The 25,703-nt window shown below is 39.2% G+C and overlaps 1 protein-coding gene across 1 annotated transcript in view; it reads right to left on the minus strand.

Annotated features, from left to right (window-relative positions):
- Positions 1-25,703, minus strand: part of RUFY1 (RUN and FYVE domain containing 1) — a gene marked incomplete in the record, with an annotated part of 403,552 nt that overhangs the window by 358,762 nt on the left and 19,087 nt on the right. Inside the window, 1 exon segment of the mRNA XM_053717225.1 lies at positions 10,772-10,873. Within this exon segment, the coding sequence (XP_053573200.1) occupies positions 10,772-10,873 (102 nt within the window).

Below are 25,703 nucleotides of genomic sequence, written 5' to 3' on the forward strand. Positions count from 1 at the left end.
AGTAATTTATCAGGTAAGCATAAATTCTGTTTTCTCCAACATTGGTGTGTCCGGTCCACGGCGTCATCCATTACTTGTGGGAACCAATACCAAAGCTTTAGGACACGGATGAAGGGAGGGAGCAAATCAGGTTACCTAAACGGAAGGCACCACGGCTTGCAAAACCTTTCTCCCAAAAATAGCCTCCACAGAAGCATAAGCATCAAATTTGTAGAATTTGGCAAAAGTGTGCAGAGAAGACCAAGTCGTTGCCTTACATATCTGATCAACAGAAGCCTCGTTCTTGAAGGCCCATGTGGAAGCCACAGCCCTAGTAGAGTGAGCTGTGATTCGTTCAGGAGGCTGCCGTCCGGCAGTCTCATAAGCCAATCGGATAATGCTTTTCAGCCAGAAAGAAAGAGAGGTAGCAGTAGCTTTTTGACCTCTCCTCTTACCAGAGTAAACGACAAACAAAGAAGAGGTTTGTCTAAAATCCTTTGTTGCTTCTAAATAGAACTTTAAAGCACGAACTACATCTAAATTGTGTAACAAACGTTACTTCTTTGAAACTGGATTCGGACACAGAGAAGGAACAACTATTTCCTGGTTAATATTCTTGTTGGAAACAACTTTTGGAAGAAAACCAGGCTTAGTACGCAAAACAACCTTATCTGAATGGAACACCAGATAGGGTGGATCACACTGCAAAGCAGATAATTCAGAAACTCTTCTAGCAGAAGAAATAGCAACCAAAAACAGAACTTTCCAAGATAGTAACTTGATATCTATGGAATGTAAAGGTTCAAACGGAACCCCTTGAAGAACTGAAAGAACTAAATTTAGACTCCAAGGAGGAGTCATGGGTCTGTAAACAGGCTTGATTCTGACCAAAGCCTGTACAAAAGCTTGTACATCTGGCACAGCTGCCAGTCGTTTGTGTAACAAGACAGATAAAGCAGAAATCTGTCCCTTTAGAGAACTCGCTGACAACCCTTTATCCAAACCTTCTTGGAGAAAGGAGAGAATCTTAGGAATTTTAATATTACTCCAGGAGAATCCCTTGGATTCACACCAACAGATATATTTTTTCCATATTTTATGGTAAATCTTTCTAGTCACAGGTTTTCTGGCTTGAACCAGAGTATCTATCACTGAATTTGAAAACCCACGCTTGGATAAAATCAAGCGTTCAATTTCCAAGCAGTCAGCTGCAGAGAGACTAGATTTGGATGTTCGAATGGACCTTGTACTAGAAGATCCTGTCTCAAAGGTAGCTTCCATGGTGGAGCCGATGACATATTTACCAGGTCTGCATACCAAGTCCTGCGCGGCCACGCAGGAGCTATCAGAATCACAGAGGCCTTCTCCTGTTTGAGCCTGGCTACAAGCCTGGGAAGGAGAGGGAACGGTGGAAACGCATAAGCTAGGTTGAACGACCAAGGCGCCACTAATGCATCCACTAGAGTTGTCTTGGGATCCCTGGATCTGGACCCATAGCAAGGAACCTTGAAGTTCTGACGAGACGCCATCAGATCCATGTCTGGAATGCCCCATAATTGAGTCAACTGGGCAAAAACCTCCGGGTGGAGTTCCCACTCCCCCCGGATGGAAAGTCCGACGACTCAAATAATCCGCCTCCCAGTTGTCTACTCCTGGGATGTGAATTGCAGATAGATGGCAGGAGTGATCTTCCGCCCATTTGATGATCTTGGATACCTCTCTCATCGCCAAGGAACTCTTTGTTCCTCCCTGATGGTTGATGTAAGCTACAGTCGTCTTGTTGTCTGACTGGAATCTTATGAATCCAGCGTTTGCTAGTTGAGGCCAAGCCTGGAGAGCATTGAATATCGCTCTCAGTTCCAGGATGTTTATTGGGAGAAGAGACTCTTCCCGAGACCATAGACCCTGAGCTTTCAGGGAATCCCAGACCGCGCCCCAGCCTAATAGACTGGCGTCGGTCATGACAATGACCCACTCTGGTCTGCGGAAACTCATTCCCTGAGACAGGTGATCCTGGGTCAACCACCAACGGAGTGAGTCTCTGGTCATCTGGTCTACTTGAATCTGTGGAGACAAGTCTGCATAGTCCCCATTCCACTGATTGAGCATGCACAGTTGTAATGGTCTTAGATGAATTCGAGCAAAAGGAACTATGTCCATTGCTGCAACCATCAATCCTACTACTTCCATGCACTGAGCTATGGAAGGCTGCAGAATAGAGTGAAGAACTTGACAAGCGTTTAGAAGCTTTGACTTTCTGACTTCTGTCAGGAAGATCTTCATTTCTAAAGAGTCTATTATTGTTCCCAAAAAGGGAACTCTTGTTGACGGAGACAGGGAACTCTTTTCTACGTTCACCTTCCACCCGTGAGATCTGAGAAAGGCTAGAACAATGTCTGTATGAGCCTTTGCCTTGGAAAGAGACGACACTTGAATTAGAATGTCGTCTAGATAAGGTGCCACTGCAATGCCCCTCGGTCTTAGAACCTCCAGAAGGGACCCTAGCACCTTTGTGAAAATTCTGGGAGCAGTGGCTAAACCGAACGGAAGAGCCACGAATTGGTAATGTTTGTCCAGAAAGGCGAACCTTAGGAACTGATTATGATCTTTGTGGATAGGAATATGTAGGTACGCATCCTTTAAATCCACTGTAGTCATATATTGACCCTCCTGGATTGTAGGTAAAATTGTTCAAATGGTTTCCATTTTGAACGATGGAACTCTGAGAAATTTGTTTAGAATTTTTAAATCCAGAATTGGTCTGAAAGTTCCCTCTTTTTTGGGAACTACAAACAGGTTTGAGTAAAACCCTTGACCTTGTTCCAAAGTTGGAACTGAGTGTATCACTCCCATCTTTAACAGGTCTTCTACACAATGTAAGAAAGCCTGTCTCTTTATTTGGTCTGAAGACAAGCGAGACATGTGGAACCTTCCCCTTGGGGGCAGTTCCTTGAATTCTAGAAGATAACCCTGAGAGACTATTTCTAGTGCCCAGGGATCCGGAACATCTCTTGCCCAAGCCTGAGCAAAGAGAGAGAGTCTGCCCCCTACTAGATCCGGTCCCGGATCGGGGCTACCCCTTCATGCTGTCTTGGTAGCAGCAGCAGGCTTCTTGGCCTGTTTACCCTTGTTCCAGCCTTGCATTGGTTTCCAAGCTGGTTTAGCCTGGGAAGCGTTACCCTCTTGTCTAGAGGCTGCAGAGTTAGAAGTCGGTCCGTTCCTGAAATTGAGAAAGGAACGAAAATTGGACTTATTCTTAGCCTTAAAAGGCCTATCCTGTGGGAGGGCATGGCCCTTCCCCCAGTGATGTCTGAAATAATTTCTTTCAATTCTGGCCCAAAAAGGGTCTTACCTTTGAAAGGGATATTAAGCAATTTTGTCTTGGAAGATACATCCGCCGACCAAGATTTTAGCCAGAGCGCTCTGCGCGCCACAATTGCAAACCCTGAATTTTTCGCCGCTAATCTCGCTAATTGCAAAGCGGCATCTAAAATAAAGGAATTAGCTAACTTAAGTGCGTGAATTCTGTCCATGACTTCCTCATATGGAGTCTCCATATTAAGCTATTTTTCTAGTTCATCGAACCAGAAACACGCCGCCGTAGTGACAGGAATAATGCACGAAATTGGTTGGAGGAGGTAACCTTGCTGAACAAAAATCTTTTTAAGCAAACCCTCCAATTTTTTATCCATAGGATCTTTGAAAGCACAATTGTCCTCAATGGGAATAGTCGTGCGTTTGGCTAGGGTAGAAACTGCCCCCTCAACCTTAGGGACTGTTTGCCATGTGTCCTTCCTTGGGTCGACCATGGGGAACAATTTCTTAAATATAGGAGGAGGGACAAAGGGTATGCCTGGTTTCTCCCACTCCTTATTCACTATGTCCGCCACCCTTTTAGGGATCGGAAAGGCATCCGGGTGCACCGGGACCTCTAAGAATTTGTCCATCTTGCACAATTTTTCTGGAATGACCAAAGAGTCACAATCATCCAGAGTAGATAGCACCTCCTTAAGTAATGCGCGGAGATGCTCTAACTTAAAATTTAAATGTCACAACATCAGGTTCTGCCTGTTGAGAAATTCTTCCTGAATCTGAAAATTCTCCCTCCGACAAACCCTCCCTCACTGCCACTTCTGACTGGTGTGAGGGTATGACAGATAAACTATCGTCAGCGCCTTCTTGCTCCACTGTATTTAAAACTGAGCAATCACGCTTTCTCTGAAATGCTGGCATTTTGGATAAAATATTAGCTATGGAATTATCCATTACTGCCGTTAATTGTTGCATAGTAACAAGCATTGGCGCGCTAGATGTACTAGGGGTCGCCTGCGCGGGCATAACTGGTGTTGACACAGAAGGAGAGGATGAGGAACTATTCCCACTACCTTCATTTGAGGAATCATCTTGGGCAACCTTATTAAATGTGACAGCACTGTCCTTACTTTGTCTGGACACCATGGCACAATTATCACATACATTTGAAGGGGGGACCACTTTGGCCTCCATACATACAGAACATGTTCTATCTGAAGGTACAGACATGTTAGACAGGCTTAAACAGGCTAATAATGCAAAAAAAACGTTTTAAAACAAAACCATTACTGTCTCTTTAAATTTTAAACAGAGCACACTTTATTTCTGAATGTGTGAAAAACTATGAAGGAAATATCCAATCTTTACCAAATTTTCACCACAGTGTCTTAATGCTTTAAAAGTATTGCACCCCAATTTTCAAGCTTTTAACCCCTTAAATGAGGAAACCGGAGCCGTTTAATCAAATAACAATTCTTAACCCCACTACAGTCCCAGCCACAGCGTTTGCTGCGACTTCACCTGTCCTTAGGAGTTATACGATACCAAATTAAGCCTTCCAGGAACGTTTTCAATGATCACCAGACCCTCTCACATGTCCAAAAGAAACTGTGCAGTTATGGCGCGAAAATGAGGCTCTGCCTACAATAGTGAAAGGCCCTTCCTGACTGGAAAGGTGTCTAAACAACTGCCTGGCGCCTAAAAACGTTCCCCCACAATAAAAGTTTTATAAATCACCTCAGATTTCATAAAAAACTTAAATAAATAAATCGATTTAGCCCACAAGAGTGTCAACCAGTGTATAGCCCATAATAAGCCTTCATTCTGTTAAGAGTCTAAGAAAATGGCTTACCGATCCCCAAGAGGGAAAATGACAGTCTTCTAGCATTACACAGTCTTGTTAGAAAATGGACTAGTCATACCTTGAGCAGAAAAGTCTGCTAACTGTTCCCCCCAACTGAAGTTCTCTGGGCTCAACAGTCCTGCGTGGGAACAGCAATTGATTTTAGTTACTGCTGCTAAAATCATACTCCTCTTTTAAACAGAACTCTTCATCTCTTTCTGTTTTAGAGTAAATAGTACAACCAGCACTATTTTAAAATAACAAACTCTTGATAGTAGAATAAAAAACTACAACTAAACACCACATACTCTTCACCATCTCCGTGGAGATGCTACTTGTTCAGAGCGGCAAAGAGAATGACTGGGGGGCGGAGCCTGAGGAGGGGCTATATGGACAGCTTTTGCTGTGCTCTTTGCCATTTCCTGTTAGGGAAGAGAATATTCCCACAAGTAATGGATGACGCCGTGGACCGGACACACCAATGTTGGAGAAATAGCCCTCTGGGTCCTACATACACTCATTTCATCAAGATATTAGAACAAGGGAATTTGAAGAAAATTAGTTTAAAAATCTGTGCACATAATGGATATACATAAAACAGATAGAATTCATAAATTACGTACATTATTTAAAATTACAAAAAGTTGGAGAGGTCAAACTTAATTCTTATTCATTTATTCAAAAGTCCCCAAACTAAGCATACAATACATATATGATTAAAAATATGACAACATTTTTAAAAATGAATATGCCCTAAAAATTACATCTAAAACCAAGTAAAAATTAATACCGCATATAAACTTCGTTTTCTAAGAATTTGTATATATATAGCGAAAGTTCATTAAAATTTTATTTTTACACCCCAATGGATTACACGCTTAGGTGCGTCTTATACTATATTAGAGGGGGAGTTCAAGTGTTTATCATACTTCTCACAGGTTTACTGGAATATTAAATATAGAACCAAACCAACACTATATACAGTAATTCTTGTATTGTTTAAATACATTTTTTTAATATTAATTTTTAAAAATGATTTCTTTAAAAACTTTTAGTTTGCTTCCAAATTAATGTTAAAAGAAGGATAATTAGTGAATGAAAAGAAATTGAAAGATAAAAACCGAGGAGAAAGGGGAAAAAAGAGACTCAAAATCTTACACATTTCATAATAACGTTATAAAATTTATACATACATATACACATGCACACATATATGTATATATACACACATACATTCATACACGCACACACGTACATTCCACCAATAGACTTACAGACATTCCACCAATAGACTCCACAATAGACTTACAGGATGCTTATCTTCATATTCCAATTCATTCAGACCATTATCAGTTTCTGAGATTCTCTTTTCTAGACACGCATTACCAATTTGTCGCTCTTCCGTTTGGCCTAGCAACAGCTCCAAGAATCTTTTCGAAGATTCTCGGTGCCCTACTCTCTGTAATCAGAGAACGGGGTATTGCGGTATTTCCTTATTTGGACGATACCTTGGTACTAGCTCAGTCTTTACATTCTGCAGAATCTCACACGAATCAACTAGTGTTGTTTCCTCAAAGACATGGTTGGAGGATCAATTTACCAAAAAGTTCTTTAATTTCTCAGACAAGGGTCACCTTTTTAGGTTTCCAGATTTATTCAGTGTCCATGACTCTGTCTCTAACAGACAAGAGAGGATTAAAATTGGTTTCAGCTTGTCGGAACCTTCAGTCTCAATCATTCCCTTCAGTAGCTATGTGCATGGAAGATTTAGGTCTCATGACTGCAACATCAGACGCGATCCCCTTTGCTTGTTTTCATATAAGACCTCTCCAGCTTTGTATGCTGAACCAATGGTGCAGGGATTATACAAAGATATCACAATTAATATCCTTAAATCCCAATGTTCGACTCTCTCTGACTGGTTAGAGCACCATCGTATAGTTTAAGGGGCCTCTTTTGTTCGTCCAACCTGGACTGTGATCACAACAGATGCAAGTCTTTCAGGTTGGGGAGCTGTCTGGGGAACCATTCATTTGTTTTCAGACAGACAATATCACAACTGTGGCATTTGTCAATCATCAGGGTAGGACTCGCAGTCCCCAAGCCAAGAAAGAAGTATCTTGGATACTTGCTTGGGCGGAATCCAGCTCCTGTCTAATTTCTGTGGTTCATATCCCAGGTATAGACAATTGGGAAGCGGATTATCTCAGCCGTCAGACTTTACATCCGGGGGAGTGGTCGCTCCATCCAGATGTGTTTTCTCAGATTGTTCAGATGTGGGGTCTTCCAGAAATAGATCTGATGGCTTCCCATCTAAACAAGAAACTTCCCAGGTACCTGTCCAGGTCCAGGGATCCTCAGGCGGAAGCAGTGGATGTGTTAGCAGTTCCTTGGTGTTACCAACCTGCTTATATCTTCCCGCCTCTAGTTCTTCTTCCAAAAGTGATTTCCAAATTCATCATGGAACAATCGTTTGTGTTGCTGGTAGCCCCAGTATGGCCTCACAGGTTTTGGTATGCGGATCTTGTTCAGATGTCCAGCTGCCAACCTTGGCCACTTCCATTAAGGTTAGATCTTCTGTCTCATGATCCATTTTTCCATCAGGATCTCAAATCATTAAATTTGAAGGTATGGAAATTGAATGCCTAGTGCTTAGTCATAGAGGTTTCTCTGACTCAGTGATTAATACTATGTTACAGGCTCGTAAATCTGTTTCTAGGAAGATTTATTATCGAGTTTGGAATACTTATATTTCATGGTGTTATAGTCATAAATTCTCCTGGCATTCTTTTAGAATTCCTAGAATTTTACAGTTTCTTTAGGATGGTTTGGATAAAGGTTTGTCTGCAAGTGCCTTAAAGGGACAAATATCTGCTCTGTTTTATTTCACAGAAAGATTGCTAAGCTTCCTGATATTCACTGTTTTGTTCAGGCTTTGGTCCATATCAAGCCTGTCATTAAATTAATCTCTCCCCCTTGGAGTCTTAATTTGGTTTTGAAGGCCTTACAGGCTCCTCCTTTTGAGCCTATGCATTCTTTGGACATTAAACTACTTTCTTGGAAAGTGCTGTTCCTTTTGGCCATCTCTTCTGCTAGAAGAGTTTCTGAATTATCTGCTCTTTCTTGTGAATCTCCTTATTTGATTTTCCATCAGGATAAGACAGTTTTGCGGACTTCATTTAAATTCTTACCTAAGGTTGTGAATTCTAACAACATTAACAGAGGAATTGTTGTCCCTTCTTTGTGTCCTAATCCTAAGAATTCTTTGGAGAAATCCTTGCATTCTTTGGATGTGGTAAGAGCTTTGAAATATTATGTTGAAGCTTTCAGGAAGACTTCTAGTCTATTTGTTATCTTTTCTGGTTTTAGGAAAGGTCAGAAGGCTTCTTCCATTTCCTTGGCATCTTGGTTAAAGCTTTTGATTCATCAGGCTTATTTGGAGTCCGGTCAGGCCCCGCCTCAGAGAATTGCAGCTCATTCTACTAGATCAGTCTCCACGTCGTAGGCTTTTAAGAATGAAGATTCAGTTGATTAGATTTGCAAAGCAGCAACTTGGTCTTCTTTGCATACATTTACTAAAATCTACCGTTCTTCTGAAGCAGTTTTTGGTAGAAAAGATCTTCAGGCAGCTGTTTCAGTTTAATTCCTCTGCTTATGTTTTAAGTTTTTTTCTTTCATTTATGAGAAAAACTTATTTTTTTGGTTGTGGATTTAAATTTTCACAGCGGAAAATGGCTTATTATTTTATCCCTCCCTCTCTAGTGACTCTTGTGTGGAGTTCCACATCTTGGGTATTTCTATCCCATACATCACTAGCTCATGGACTCTTGCCAATTACATGAAAGAAAACATCATTTATGTAAGAACTTACCTGATAAATTCATTTCTTTCATATTGGCAACAGTCCATGAGACCCACCCTTTTTATGGTGGTTATGATTTTTTTGTATAAAGCACAATTATTTCCAAATTCCTTTGTTGATGCTTTTTACTCCTTTCTTTTTAACCCCACTACTTGGAAATTCGTTAAACTGAATTGTGGGTGTGGTGAGGGGTGCATTTATAGGCATTTTGAGGTTTGGAAAACTTTGCCCCTCCTGGTAGGATTGTATATCCCATATGTCACTAGCTCATGGACTCTTGCCAATATGAAAGAAATGAATTTATCAGGTAAGTTCTTACATAAATTATGTTATATATATATATATATATATATATATATAGAAAGCAACAAAAAACGAGGGCCATCTGGAACAATAAACCAAGTGGATTTATTCAGGCTATAAGAGTGGAACACTAGATAGTGTACAAGGTTTGGTAGTGCAGATCTTCATATATATATATATATATATATATATATATATATATATATATATATATATATATATATACATATATATATATATACACACACACATATATATATGCCCACACACACACACATATATATATATATATATATACACACAGGTGGCCCTCGGTTTACAACGGTTCAATTTGCACCGTTTCAGAATAACAACCTTTTTTTTCAGTCATGTGACTGCTATTGAAAAGCATTGAGAAGCAGTGCATTGATTAAAATAGCCAGTAGGTGGAGCTGTCCGCTTGTGTTGCAGCAAAGATATGCAAGCCAAGAAAGCTGAAATGAATCAGTTTAACCAGACTTGAGCTATCGAGCAGCTTGCAAAGGAACAAGATCTTCCTGTCTATAAATCAGTCCAGATTGGAATGCATAGAAAGAACTGTTTGCAGAAAAATGCAAGTAAAGTCTGTGTTGTGTGATTATTTTATTAGGTTTATAATGCTGTTTAGCAAATGTTTTTGTTCATTTAACTTACTTTAATTATATATTCTGTATGGTGTGATTATTTTATTAGATTTATAATGCTGTTTAGCATTTAGAGTCTTCATTTCAAAGCTTTAAAAATAATGTATTAGGTGTTACTTATGCCAAGTTTGAGAGGGGCCTGGAACCTAACTCCCTCACTTCCCATTGACTTACATTATAAACTGGGTTTCAATTTACAACGGTTTCGATTTACAACCATTCCTTCTGGAACCTATCCCCTGAGGGCTACCTGATATATATATATATATATATATATATATATATATATATACACACACACATACATAGACACACACTGTGTATGTATGTGTGTGTGTGTTAAGAATATTTTTTTTTTTATTTTTTTTTTTAAAAACAACTGTAACTTGTAAAACTGCCATATGCATTATTTTATACTATGGATTTTATAATATATATATACAAATTAAAATTATGTGTAGTTGTTATACATGTGCATGGAATAATACTTATTAACATTTTAAAACTACACACACAGTCTTTTGTTTTTTTTCTTGCATTAGTTCCACTTAGAGCAAAGATTAAAAATAAAAAAAGAGAGATCTTTTCCCATTACTTCTTTGCGCTGTCATGCATATTGTAAACATTACACCTTCATAGCAATATCAGGTATACCCAGACGCTCTCCCAGAATTCTCACGGCAATTCAGCAGAACGTTATCACAGATTATGTCAATTTCCTATAATTCATCACCCAAATCCTCCTTAATTTGAAAAACTAAAAGTTTCCAAGGTCATAAAAAATAAAAAAATAAAAAATAAGTATGTTACCTAAGTAGTTCTTTATGGTCTATGAGAACTTGCAAGTAATCTGCCAGCTTTTTCTGCATCAAAGCAAGATGAAGCCAAGCTCTTCCTCGTCCAACAGCTGTCCTAAAAAACATTTATAGCCATTAGAGTTAATAAGTAATGCACTGCAAACATATTACAAGTAAAACATGCATGTACCTTCAACACAGTCAAAAGGAAAGTAAAATACATGCCTTGATGCAGCCAATTTCCATGAGTCCATCTGCAGTCAAAGCAGAAGGTCAGTAGTAACGTTTAGTCAACCTTTTTCCCAAAACAAGGTGCAACTCTATAGAAAGACTAGATGACCAGCGATAGAGCTCACAAAACTACCATCAGGGGCATGATCCAATATACGGCGCAGATTTCGGCGCAAGCGTGGAAACCTGCGTCGCCCGTAATTTCAACTCGCACATCGGGCTATCACATATACGGCACCAAAAGTTGCTAAAGTGCCATAAGTCGGACAAACTAGCGATGTCCAGAAATAAGCGTAACTACAAATTTCTGGAGTCGCCAGTGACTTACGGCACTTTAGAAACTGCCGCCGCCTAAAATAACTAACTAAAATATAAAATATCCCGTAACTGTCTAACACGCCTCCCAAAAACAGCCCGACACGTATACCCCTCTATCCGCAATCCCCCCTCTCACTCCTAACAAGATATGCATTAACCCCGAAGCCACCGCTCCCGGACCCCACCGCCACCTATATTATATGTATTACCCCCTAATCTGACCCCCCTACACCGCCGCCACCTGTATTATATGTATTACCCCTTAATCTGAGCCCCTACACCGCTGCCACCTATATTAACTATATTACCCCCTAAACCTAAGTCTAACCCTAACACCCCCTAACTTAATTATTATTTCAATAAATCTAAATAATATTAATATTATTAACTAAATTATTCCTATTTAAAACTAAATACTTACCTATAAAATAAACCCTAAGATAGCTACAATATAATTAATAATTACATTGTAGCTATTTTAGGGTTTATATTTATTTTACAGGTAACTTTGTATTTATTTTAACTAGGTACAATAGCTATTAAATAGTTAATAGCTATTTAATAGCTACCTAGTTAAAATAATTACAAAATTACCTGTAAAATAAATCCTAACCTAAGTTACAAATACACCTACACCATCAATAAATTAATTAAATAAACTGCAATTATCTAAAATAAAATATAATTAAATACACTAAACTATATTACAAAAAAAACAAACACTAAATTACAAAAAATAAAAAAAGATTGCAAGAATTTTAAGCTAATTACACCTAATCTAAGCCCCCTAATAAAATAAAAAGCCCCCCAAAATAATAAAATTTCCCTACCCTAAACTAAATTACAAAAGTAAGCTCTATTACCAGCCCTTAAAAGGGCCTTTTGCGGGGCATTGCCCCAAAGTAATCAGCTCTTTTAAATGTAAAAAAAGCACAATCCCCCCCCCCCATTACAACCCACACACCCCTACTCTAAAACTCACCCGATCCCCCCTTAAAAAAACCTAAGTCTAACACCCAAGTGCTCCTTACCTGTCCTGAAGACCGGCGGAGAAGGTCCTGTTCCAGGCGGTGAAGTCTTCTTCCAGGCGGCGACCTCTTCTTCTTCCAGGAACCAGCCGGCACGGAGCGGAGGAGTTGAAGACCGATGACCGCGGAGCTGAAGACCGGCGATGCTGGAACTGAAGATCGGCAATGCTGGAACTGAAGACCGCAGATCCATGGAGCGTGGAGGATCCTCTTCATACGATCTCCGCCGTACACTGAATAGGAATTCAAGGTACGCGATTAAAAATGGCATCCCTTGAATTCCTATTGGCTGATTTCAGCCTTCATATTCAAATCAGCCAATCGGATGAGAGCTACTGTAATTCTATTGGCTGATTTGAATAGCCAATAGAATAAGAGCTACTGTAATTCTATTGGCTATTCAAATCAGCCAATAGAATTACAGTAGCTCTTATTCTATTGGCTATTCAAATCAGCCAATAGAATTACAGTAGCTCTCATCCGATTGGCTGATTTGAATAGCCAATAGAATGTCAGTAGCTCTTATTCTATTGGCTATTCAAATCAGCCAATAGAATTACAGTACCTCTCATTCGATTGGCTGATTTGAAGGCTCAAATCAGCCAATAGGATTTCAAGGGACGCCATTTTTAATTGCGTACCTTGAATTCCTATTCAGTGTACGGCGGAGATCGTATGAAGAGGATTCTCCACGCTCCATGACTCTGCGGTCTTCAGTTCCAGAGTGGACGGTCTTCAGCTCCGCGGTCATCGGTCTTCAACTCCTCCTCTCCTCGCCGGCTGGTTCTTGAAAGAAAAAGAGGTCGCCGCCTGGAAGAAGACTTCACGGCCTGGAACAGGACCTTCTCCGCCGGTCTTCAGGACAGGTAAGGAGCACTTGGGGGTTAGACTTAGGTTTTTTTAAGGGGTGATCAGGTGGGTTTTAGAGTAGGGGTGTGTGGGTTGTAATGGGGGGGATTGTGCTTTTTTTTACAGGTAAAAGAGCTGATTACTTTGGGGCAATGCCCCGCAAAAGGCCCTTTTAAGGGCTGGTAATAGAGCCGATTACTTTTGTAATTTAGTTTAAGGTAGGGAAATTTTATTATTTTGGGGCTTTTTTATTTTATTAGGGGGCTTAGATTAGGTGTAATTATCTTAAAATTCTTGTAATCTTTTTTATTTTTTGTAATTTAGTGTTTGTTTGTTTTTGTAATATAGTTTAGTTTATTTAATTATATTTTAGTTTAGATAATTGTAGTTTATTTAATTAATTTATTGATAGTGTAGGTGTATTTGTAACTTAGGTTAGGATTTATTTTACAGGTAATTTTGTAATTATTTTAACTAGGTAACTATTAAATAGTTATTACCTGTAAAATAAATATAAACCCTAAAATAGCTACAATGTAATTATTAATTATATTGTAGCTATCTTAGGGTTTATTTTATAGGTAAGTATTTAGTTTTAAATAGGAATAATTTAGTTAATATTAATATTTAGATTATTGAAATAATAATTAAGTTAGGGGGTGTTAGGGTTAGACTTAGGTTTAGGGGGTAATATAGTTAATATAGGTGGCGGCGGTGTAGGGGGCTCAGATTAGGGTTTAATATAGTTAATATAGGTGGCGGCGGTGTAGGGGGCTCAGATTAGGGGGTAATATAGTTAATATAGGTGGCAGCGGTGTAGGGGGCTCAGATTAGGGGGTAATATAGTTAATATAGGTGGCGGCGGTGTAGGGGGCTCAGATTAGGGGGTAATATAGGTGGCCGTGGTGTAGGGGGATCAGATTAGGGGGTAATACATATAATGTAGGTGGCGGCGGGGTCCGGGAGCGGCGGTTTAGGGGTTAAACACTTTATTAGGGATTGCGGCGGGGGATTGCGCATGCGTTAGGTGTTAGGTTTTATTTTGCAGGCAGTTTAGGGAGTTACGGGGCTCCAATACTCAGCGTAAGGCTTACTATGCCTGCATTTTGTGGCGAGGTGAAAATGGAGTAAGATTTCTCCATTTTCGCCACGTAAGTCCTTACGCTGTATATTGGATACCAAACTGCGCGGGTTTTCTAGGTCCGTCTATGGCCAAAAAAAATACGGGCGAAGGCAGAAATAGACGAGCGTAACCTCTATGTTACTCCGTATATAGTATACCAAACCCGCACAAAATTTGGCGTTGCCGGCTTTTGCAGGCGACGCTGCATATCGGATCGGGCCCCAGAAGTATAACTATACATAACAAGTGTTTGTTAAGGTACAGGAGTTATGTAAATAGTTCATCTAAATGACCTGACATTTATATATATTTATATACAGAATTCAAAGTTTTCTTAAAGCTGTTTTATGAACGTTAAACCCACCTCATAACATACAACATTCTCATTTGCTAATAGGCTAAACGGGGCAGTAAACACCTTGAGATTTTAATATAACAGTAAAAAAACTTTGCAATATTCCATTATTAATTTTACCCCTTTTTGATGTAATTTATTACTGAAAACTGAGGATTTTCTAATTCTCAGAACTATAAATGTACACTGTTGACTTAGCAAGGCTAACCATGCCACACATCATTCCCTATTTGGATTTGACAGATAAGAACAGTAAAACAATGCACTCTATACTAACAATGTGATTGATGGTGGCTAAGCTTTGTGAGCTTCAGACTCAAGTCCAGAAAGGCTCTACTAAATCCTGGGTTCACTTGGGCTGTTGATAAACAATTATAGCAACCAAGATATTAATTTGTTTTAAAAATGTTTAGACTTTGTTGATATATTGTTCTATATCAAGACAACTGTATCGCCTTGTAAATTAAAAGGTGTCTTTTCTTTCCATATTGTGTCAACTAACATATACAGTATATTGTCAAGGAAAATTAAATACAATGTTTCCCTTTCTTGGATCATCATAGTAGCCACTGGCCAACAAGATCAACCAATAACATACATATGCCACACATGATTCCCAAATAATAATGTATTGATCTCACAGCCCGAGGCAGAACTTTTTTTCACTTTCTGCAATAAGATTTTTCTTCAGTGAAAAAAATTCTGCAGGTCATTTTGAAATAAAATGTTAAATTAGGCAGTTACACTAAAGCCCCAGTTCAGTTGCAAAGTTTTGATTAACTGCAGAATAAAGGAATTTTAAAAGTTTTATAATATAGTGTAGCATCTGAAAATTGCATTGTACATTAGATGCAGAGGGAAAAAAAAGAAATTTTGGTAAGTTTTTAAAATGTTTTGTGAAAAAATCCCAGAGAGCCAGTAAACAATAAATGCATTGCTGCTTTGCAGCGCTGCTCCATATTTGACTGTTCTCTTCAAACAGCACTTTGTTCTAGATGCACTATGTTAAGGGTACTTACACAGTGCAGCCAGAACACAGCGCTGTTTGAAGAGAATAGCCTGACGCGGAGCAGCGCTGCAACGCAAAAGAGCTAACAGTTCCTGCATATGTCCTGTTCTTTCTGCAGACATTCTGCATTTTCTGCAATGACATCTCAGATCACAGCAAGTTCTACCTTGAGGCTCACAGCAACATTGATGATCATATAAATTCGCTCATGAAATTTACTTTGCCTAAATATGACTAAGAGACTGAAGCAAATTAAATAATATAAGTAAATTGGAAAGTTGTTTAAAATAGTAATCTCTATCCGAATTACAAAAGAAAGATTTTTGGTTTCATGTCCTTTAAGTGGACACTGCCCTCAAATTAATCTTCATATCCTGATGTAAGTCTACCTTCTTTAGATAAACCATGGTAAAACTTTGCATGATTAACTCAGATAAAACAATATTGACTGTGGGATCCTCAGTGGCCTTTACATTTTTCTCCAGGCTGTAACAACATGAAAAAAAAAGATCTTTAACCCCTTGAATGCTAACAACGGCTCTGAGCTGTCGCAGAGTTTCCCACTCTGGTGCTAATGACGACTCAGAGCCGTCACTAGCACTCTCCCACCTTGAGGGAGATCTGGGGGCTCCCACCCACTCCTACCCCGGCAATCGGGCCTGCATAGTGAGAGGCATCGCCGGGGCTTCACGTTTTGCATGGTGTCGGCACACGCAATGACGTGATGACGTCACCACGCAACTTTATTAAAAATGTACAATACAAAGTATAGTGAAAGGGGGCATGCTGCTTAGACGCCTGTATCTCAGGCATCTAAGCAGCTACAGATCCCCAAGACCCACCGTTGGAAAGGTAATCGCCCAACCTTTCCAACTGTGTAAGTCAAGGGGATCTGGAAAAAAAATCATACAAAAGTTAAAAAATGTTTTTAAAAAAATAATTTAAAAAAAAAAAAAAAACTTAAATCACCTTAGCACCCAGGTGGGAAAGTGCTTAGCACTCAAAGGGTTAAACACTTGAAATCCGACATACAGAAAAAGCTAATTAAAAAAGAAAAAAAATATGATTGGCTTAGAAAATCACCATGAGGAGGGGACTCTTATATAAGTAGCTTTGGACTACACATTTTAAATAAAAAAATAAAAACTTGCATAATGAGGCCAAAGCAAAGTAGTCACAAAATACTGCTATAATCCCTCTATATTGTATTAAAGTTGTGTTAATGCTAAACCCAGAAACTATCTTAGAACATAGTAAATAAAGCCCATACATTCACTGAAAAAAGTCAAATGCAAAATTTCAGGAATGCGGGGGATGCCAAGAATAATTTATATATATACATATATACATACATACATACATACATACATACACATTGTTACTATGGCTAGGGGACACTCAGATTATTTATGGGTATTGAGGTATGTGCTGGCAATCCAAAATTCAATATAAACAAATTAAATAGAAAGAGCTCTACCAAATCTAGAGAGCTAAAGCGGATATCAGGCCGCACCATAAACAACCCTCACAATATAAATAGAAATGATATCCTAAACAGGTCTGCTGGACATATACATATTTATTAAAAATATAGCCAAAAACAAATACTGGAAGATTGAGCCGGCTCCAATCTTTAATATACTAGCAAGAATCATATATCAGTAGTGCACTACACTTGTATATTGTATTTTGTTTATTGCCATCTTCCAGCATTTGTTTTTGGCTATGTTTTTAAAAAATATGTATATGTCCAGCAGACCTGTTTAGGATATCATTTCTATTTATATTGTGAGGGTTGTGTATGGTGCGGCCTGATATCCGCTTTAGCTCTCTAGATTTGGTATAGCTCTTTCTATTTAATTTGTTTATATATATATATATATATATATATATATATACACATACACACACACACACACATACAGTTGTATGCAAAAGTTTAGGCACCCCTGACAATTTCCATGATTTTCATTTATAAATAATTGGGTGTTTGGATCAGCAATTTCATTTTGATCTATCAAATAACTGAAGGACACAGTAATATTTCAGTAGTGAAATGAGGTTTATTGGATTAACAGAAAATGTGCAATATGCATCAAAATGAAATTAGACAGGTGCATAAATTTGGGCACCCATGTCATTTTGTTGATTTAAATACCTGTAACTACCTAGCACTGATTAATTGGGACACACAATTGGTTTGGTGAGCCCATTAAGCCTTGAACTTCATAAACAGGTGCATCCAATCATGAGAAAAGGTATTTAAGGTGGCCAATTGCAAGTTGTTGTTCTCTTTGACTCTCCTCTTAAGAGTGGCAACATGAGGGCCTCAAAAGAACTCTCAAATGACCTGAAAACAAAGATTGTTCAACAACATAGTTTAGGGGAAGGCTACAAAAAGCTATCACAGAGATTTAAGCTGTCAGTGTCCACTGTGAAGAACATAGTGAGGAAATGGAAGACCACAGGCACAGTTCTTGTTTAGGTGAGAAGTGCAGGCCAAGTAAAATATACGAGAGGCAAAGGATGGTGAGAACACTCAAAAACACACCACAGCCCACCTCCAAAGACCTACAACATCATCTTGCTGCAGATGGTGTCACTGTGCATCGTTCAACAATTCAGCACACTTTGCACAAGGAGAATCTATATGGGAGAGTGATGCGGAAGAAGCCTTTTCTGCACACACGCCACAATGCAAACGCACATTTGGACAAGCCAGCTTAATTTTGGAAGAAGGTGCAGTGGACTGATGAAACAAAGATTGAGTTATTTGGTCATAACAAGGGGCGTAATGCATGGCGGCAAAAGAACACAGCAATCCAAGACATAATATCATTAATATGACCCTGGGGAATTCTCCCTATGGGTGATGAGGGAAACCAGACATGGACTCCTTGCCCAGTGTGCTTAGAGGAATGTGGCTGCACCTCACTAACGAGGCCCATAGGAGGCCGAAACGATCATTTGGAGTTGTCATGTTCTTTGTTCAGAGGAGAATTGCCTGGTATTTCAGGTCTGGACTGACCTTACTTGGTGGGATCAGACTGATATACTTCAGGAAAGTTTTCCTCTGTGAAAAGCACACTGGTCTAAAAGAGGCTGCTTCCGAGTGGTAAATCGCCATAGAACTAGCTGATGAGCTGCTGTTTGTTCCTGGTAGAACGCTTCTCTCCTCATATGCAAATTAATATGACCCTGGGGAAGTCTCCCTATGGGTGATGGGGGAAACCAGACGTGGACTCCTTGCCCAGTGTGCTTAGAGGAATGTGGGTGCACCTCACTGACGAGGCCCATAGGAGGCCCATAGGAGGCCGAAACGATTGTCTTGGGTTGTCATGTTCTTTGTTCAGAGGAGAATTGCCTGGTATTTTCGGGGCTGGACTGACCTTACTTGGCGGGATCAGACTGATATACCTGTCAGGAATCTACCTGGTTCCTCCCACTGATGAGTCATTGCTATTCCTGTCCCTTTAAATTCTAGCTACGCCCTGTTCCTAGTGCTTAGTAATCTTGTTTCTAGCTTCAGTATAGTTGCAAGCACCTGAGCTCCTTCCTCTAATCACTACTAACTGTGCTTTCTAATTTTGTTTGTTAAAACAAACACCAATTTGGATTACAATATTTCTCAGCATTCTCTATCGTGTAGCTGAGGATTCTTTGGGCATTCTAGGAGTGTTTCTGTTACCAATAACAAAGGACTTTCATATCTAATATCCCTCAATCCTTTCTACCACAGTGTTCAGTATTTCTGAGAGATCTAATTACATCCTTACCTGGAACTTTTATATTTACAAGAATCGGTGGCTTAAATCATCTAAAAGCTTTACTGCAGCGCTTCCAACTTTCAGCATGTGACGTCACTCGTCACTCACATCCTCCGATAACGGTCACGCCAACTCATCTCCGCTCGGGAGAGCGAAAGGTAACATTTTAACTCACAGCCTGTGTGGTTGTTCTCTCACAATATATAACTGCTGCCAAGAACCAACTGGGCACATAAGGAGGTAACCTTTTGACTAATCTCGCTATACTCCGTAAGACTGCCTGTCATTCTGTGAATCAAATAGTATCTATGCAAGCTGGGATCTCCCATCTAGTTCTCACAGGTTTATGACAAACTAAGTGATAATCTCTTCACAGGAACTAACTGTTTACTGAATATGTGAACATAAAGTCTCTCTTGAATATATATATAACTACACGTTATAATCTTTCTATTCTCACAATATCGTATAATACAAATTGTAATAACATATTAGTTACAATTTGTTTGCTGTTGTAGCAACTCCACTAAGCAATAAGAGCTATTGATCAGTTATATTAATAGCTAAGCGCTTTGTGGTACAAACTCTCATCTAGGTCTGCAGCTGAGATCTGAATTACGTTAATTCCATTACTGGACCTATCATACAAAGGAACAAATCCTTACAATACCTCAGGAAAGTTTTCCTCTGTGAAAAGCACACTGGTCTAAAAGAGGCTGCTTCCAGGTGGTAAATCGCCATAGAACTAGCTGATGAGCTGCCCCAAGGCAGTGATCTGAGATGTCATCACAGAAAATGCAGCATGTCTGCAGAAAGAACAGGACACACGCAGGAACTGTTAGCGCTTTAACTTTGCAGAACTGCTCCACATTAGGCTGTTCTTTTCAAACAGAGCTGTGCGCTGGCTGCTGTGTTAGTTTTCCTTAACACAATGCATTCAGAGCAAAGTGCTGTTTGAAGTGATACGTCAAATATGCAGTAGTGCTGTAAAGCAGCAGTGCATTGATTGTTGAATGGCTCTCAGGAATTGTTGTCAAACCCGCCCCCCCTAGCATTTCCCAGTCTGCAAACCTGTTGAATGTAAGACGTTCGTATGAGCAATGCACCTTTTTTAATGCTACACTTCTATGTTAGACTAAGGGTAAAGAAAACAAATTTATTCAAGAGAAGTTTTACAATTTCTTTTTTTGCCTGCAGCTAATTTGTAATGCAATTTTAACTACTACAATATATTCTAAAACTTTAAAAATGGCTTTATTTTCCAGTTAACCAACACATTGCAATTGTACTGGTGCTTTAGTATAACTGCCTAATTTAAAATTGAATTTTATTTAAAAATGACCTTCAGAAACATTTTCACTAAAAATATTCTTATTTCAGAAAGTGAAAAAAGGTTCTGCCTCTGGGATGAGCTGTTGTTCGTTCCTGGTAGAGCACTTCTCTCTTTGTATGCAAATTAATATGACCCTGGGGAAGTCTCCCTATGGGTGATGGGGGAAACCAGACGTGGACTCCTTGCCCAGTGTGCTTAGAGAAATGTGGCTGCACCTCACTGACGAGGCCCATAGGAGGCCGAAACGATCATCTGGGTTGTCATGTTCTTTGTTCAGAGGAGAATTGCCTGGTATTTCGGGGCTGGACTGACCTTACTTGGCAGGATCAGACTGATATACTTCAGGAAAGTTTTCCTCTGTGAAAAGAACACTGGTCTAAAAGAGGCTGCTTCCGGGTGGTAAATCGCCATAGAACTAGCTGCTGAGCTGTTGTTTGTTCCTGGTAAAGCGATTCTCTCTTCGTATACAGCATTCCAAGACAAACACTTGCTACCCACAGTAAAATTTGGTGGATGTTCCATCATGCTGTGGGGCTGTGTGGCCAGTGCCGGTACTGGGAATCTTGTTAAAGTTGGGGTTGCATGGATTCCACTCAATATCAGCAGATACTTGAGAATAATGTTGAGAAATCAGTCACAAAGTTGAAGTTACGCCAGGGCTGGATATTTCAACAAGACAACAACCCAAAACACTGCTCAAAATCTACGCTGGCATTTATGCAGAGGAACAAGTACAATGTTCTGGAATGGCCATCCATCCCAGTCCCCAGACCTGAATATCATCGAAAATCTGTGGGGTGATTTGAAACGGGCTGTCAATGCTTGGCAACCATGAAACCTAACTGAACTGGAGATGTTTTGCAAGGAGGAATGGTCCAAAATACCTTCATCCAGAATCCAGACACTCATTACAGGCTATAGGAAGCGTCTAGAGGCTGTTATTTCTGCTAAAGGAGGCTCTACTAAATATTGATGCAATATTTCTGTTTGGGTGCCCAAATGTATGCACCTGTCTAATTTAATTTTGATGCATATTGCACACCCAATTATTTATAATTGAAAATCATGGAAATTGACAGGGGTGCCTGTGTATATATCAGAAATAGAGAGTGAAACAGCGCTATATGAAGAAACTGGGAAAGTGTACCAATATGTATATTTCACAGACTCTGTGTGGTGATGATATAGTGTATTATAGTTGTACAAAGAATAGATACTGCAGTATGATAATACCATCTATATATTTAGATGTAGTCTGGTAATGGATCTGGATTCTGCCAGATCTCTACACCTCCACTGAATACATATAATATATATACGCAAGCATGACTGGTATCTGACAGCAGGTGAATATAACTACTTAAATAGGCAGTCCTTAGGAGAGAGTGTCTATTAGGTATCCTTAGGTTCAGTTCCAAACAATCCCCACGAAGTGCAGCTCAGTCCAAGCAAAAAAAGATTCACCTCCCAGGTATTCTATGGAATAGAGAAAAGACAAGCCAACGGGGGGTGCATCCAATGCAATAAACGACAAACTGGGTGACTTCAAAATAAAAAGATGTACAGCACACTCATGTGATTCACCTCAAACATATGAGGCATGGTAAAGACATATAATAGCAGATGCTCCACCACCAGGAAATCACCTGCCTGGATCAGACTGCTCCTTGGGACACACTCAGACTGCAGGCGAGTACACCTCCACATGTACAGCTAGTCAGAAGTCCTTTATCTTTATTAAAAGAGGGTCAGGGCCAGGGACTACTATATACAAAGGAGTTTATTCAGACATGTATTTATATACAAGTGTCAGTAAAAGGTTCACAAAGTAGGAGGTCACAAACGACCATAAAATATAAAACCACATAAAAACGTTCAGAAATATATAAAAACAAAAAATGTTCACATAAACTTGTTAACAGCACAAGTCTGATCAACAGCTGTTGCAGAAGATGAACCACATGCAGCTGATCAGCTATTTAGCCGTTTTGCAAGCAGATAATAAATGTTGAATGGCGGGGGCGGAGCCTGACTAGTTTCGTAGCGCTATTGACTACTTCTTCAGAAAACATAAATATGGATCACAAGCAAAAAGACCTCGTGCTTACACTCAAGATTAAACAGTCAAAATTAAATCCCTAAACAAGACTCAGACAGGTGAACGCCTGACGTGGCTTGTTGCCTTATACCTGAAGCTAAGTATGTTACTATTCTCTTCAATATTTTGTTAACCTTTATTAGCTAATATATTTATAACAGTTTATTTTTACATCTGTATATTTCTATATAAAATGTTTAGTTATATAGTTAAAGGGACAGTCTACACCAAATTTGTTCTTATTTAAAAAGATAGATAATCCCTTTATTACCCATTCCCCGTTTTTGCATAACCAACACAGTTATATTAATATACTTTTTACCTCAGTGATTACCTTGTATCTAAGCCTGTGCAGGCTGCCTCCTTATCTAAGTGCTTTTGACAGACATGCAGTGTAGTCAATCAGTGAAGACTCCTAAATAACTTCACGGGACTGAGCACAATGTTATCTATATGACACATGTGAACTAGCACAGTCTAACTGTGAAAAACTTTCAAAATGCTCTGAGCTAGGAGGCGGTTTTCAACTGTTTAGAAATCAGTTTGAGCCTAGCTAGGTTTAGCTTTTCAAAAATACCACCAAGGGAACAAAGCAAATTTGATGATAAAAGTAAATTGGAAAGTTGTTTAAAATGACATGCCCTATCTGAATCATGAAAGTTTAGTTTTGACTTTACTGTCCCTTTAAAGCAGCAATATACTTTGATCATTTATTTTGCCCTCTTTTCATGTTACTTAGCCCTGAAAATTTAGCAATTTGTAACTCCCAAAATTTAAACTGCACCCTGCTGAATTATCAAGGCTAACTATTCTACATATCTGTCCATAATTGGCATTTGCATTAGCTGATAGCAACATTATATTCAGGGTTAGACTAGTTGTCTGTGGACTCAAGTCCATATTGGCTCCTCCAAATAAGGCAAATCGTTGGATGAGTTTGGCTATTGAAAAATAATTGCACTAAAAAGGATGTTAATTTGTTTTAAAAGCATTAAGGCTTCACTGATATGTCACTTTATAGCAACACAACATAAATGTGGCTCTCTGCATTGTAGGGGCTAGTTTCCCACTGCATTTTTGGTGAATGTATTTTGTTAAATATATGTTTTTATTATACTGTTGCATTATAAACTAACATGTTATTGTGTGTTTGCTGAATCACTTACCCTGCAGCCTGTGTCACTGTGACACTTGTCTTCAATACACATCACATTATTATACACTTGATTCAATGGGGCCTATCTATCAAGCTCTGTATGAAGCTTGAGGGCCCGTGTTTCTGGCAAGCCTTCAGACTCGCCAGAAACACAAGTTATGGAGCAGCGGTCTAAATCTGCAGGGGACGGCGTTGCACCAGCAGTTCACAAGAGCTGCTGGTGCAATGCGGAGAGCGTATTGCTCTCCGCACTCAGCGAGGTCTGTCGGACATGGTCTGCAATGTCGGATCATGTCCGACAGGCCTTTCATAAATAGGCCCCAATGCCTGGTCTATCTAGCAAGAATACCAGTTAATACACCTCAGAATCAGCCTTATTGAGCATGTGCAGCTTATCTAATAGGAGCCTACATTGCAGTGAAGGGGAGAGCACACTGCTTAGAGAATATGGGGTGAGCAGTACCACATCTGATTGGCTTTATTGCCCTTCTAGGTAAAAATAAAAAAAACGGCTTACAGTGCGGAAAGGTAAAAAGGAACCATAAACACTCAACCAGTGCGGTGCTAAAATATACTTTATGTTTTGATCTTTCTACTTTACAGGTAATTTGTTAACTAGCATTTTTTAAATGCAGTGCAGAAATGTGTTATGGTTACTGTTCCTTTAAAGCAGGGATGGGGAACCTTGGCCCTCTTGAATTTTTTAGAACTACATTTCCCATAATTCTCAACTGGACTTCAGAGTGTCTAAGCATCATGGGTAATGTAGTTCTGAAACATCAGGAGTGCCAAGGTTCCCCATTACTGCTTTAAACGGACATTAAACACCTAAATACATTTTAGGGCTAATCTAGCCCTAAATACATTTTATAAGGATAGTATTGCCCGTCTCCTGCTAGTCATAGATGCGCCTTGTTAAAATTGACCATTTCAAAATTTTACCATTTCAGTGCATATCAGTGCTGATGTGTTTGCACATGTGCAGTAACTCTCCTTCAGATAGTTGCAGTGTAACTTAAGTTCCAACATGGCGGCATCCATAATTAGTGGGAGGTGCATGAAATCTTTTTAGTTTTTAATGTCCCTTTAAGAAAGTATAATGAAGAAAAAGTACAAGCTTCCCTCTACAAAATATCAGTGTCATCTGCTTGTGATGAGCCACATGCTGAGACATAATTTTGCAACAAATTGACTCAAAATTGCTTAATAAGCCAAAGTCTGCTTATTACACATCTTGAGAAAACTCTGCACCTCCAGAAAATGATTCAGATTCTAACAAGATGTCTTGCCCAGCAATTGTGGTTTATTCTGCCACCACATGTGACTTCTTAGAAATAAATAAATTATTTACCTTACTCATGTGTAACAACTACAAATCAAAGCTGCTCTTAGAAACATTAGAACTGAAGTCACTGTTCTTGTTTTAAAATACAATATCAAATTGCAAAAAAAACTAACTATAGTACTAAACTCTATAGTATTTAAGGGGGAAATATATTTGGTTGTCCATAAAATATATTCAACTTGATAAGATAAATCCTCCTCTTCTGATAGGTTACTCATCACCATTTTTGGAACAGGTCAACTGTTTATTGAAGTTGACTTGCACATAGGGTTAATAGAAATGGGGCATGTATATGGTTAAAAGGACAGTAAGGTCAAAATTTGGATAGAGTCT

The sequence above is a fragment of the Bombina bombina genome, chromosome 6, assembly GCF_027579735.1.
Source record: "Bombina bombina isolate aBomBom1 chromosome 6, aBomBom1.pri, whole genome shotgun sequence".
Taxonomy (NCBI): Eukaryota; Metazoa; Chordata; class Amphibia; order Anura; family Bombinatoridae; genus Bombina; species Bombina bombina.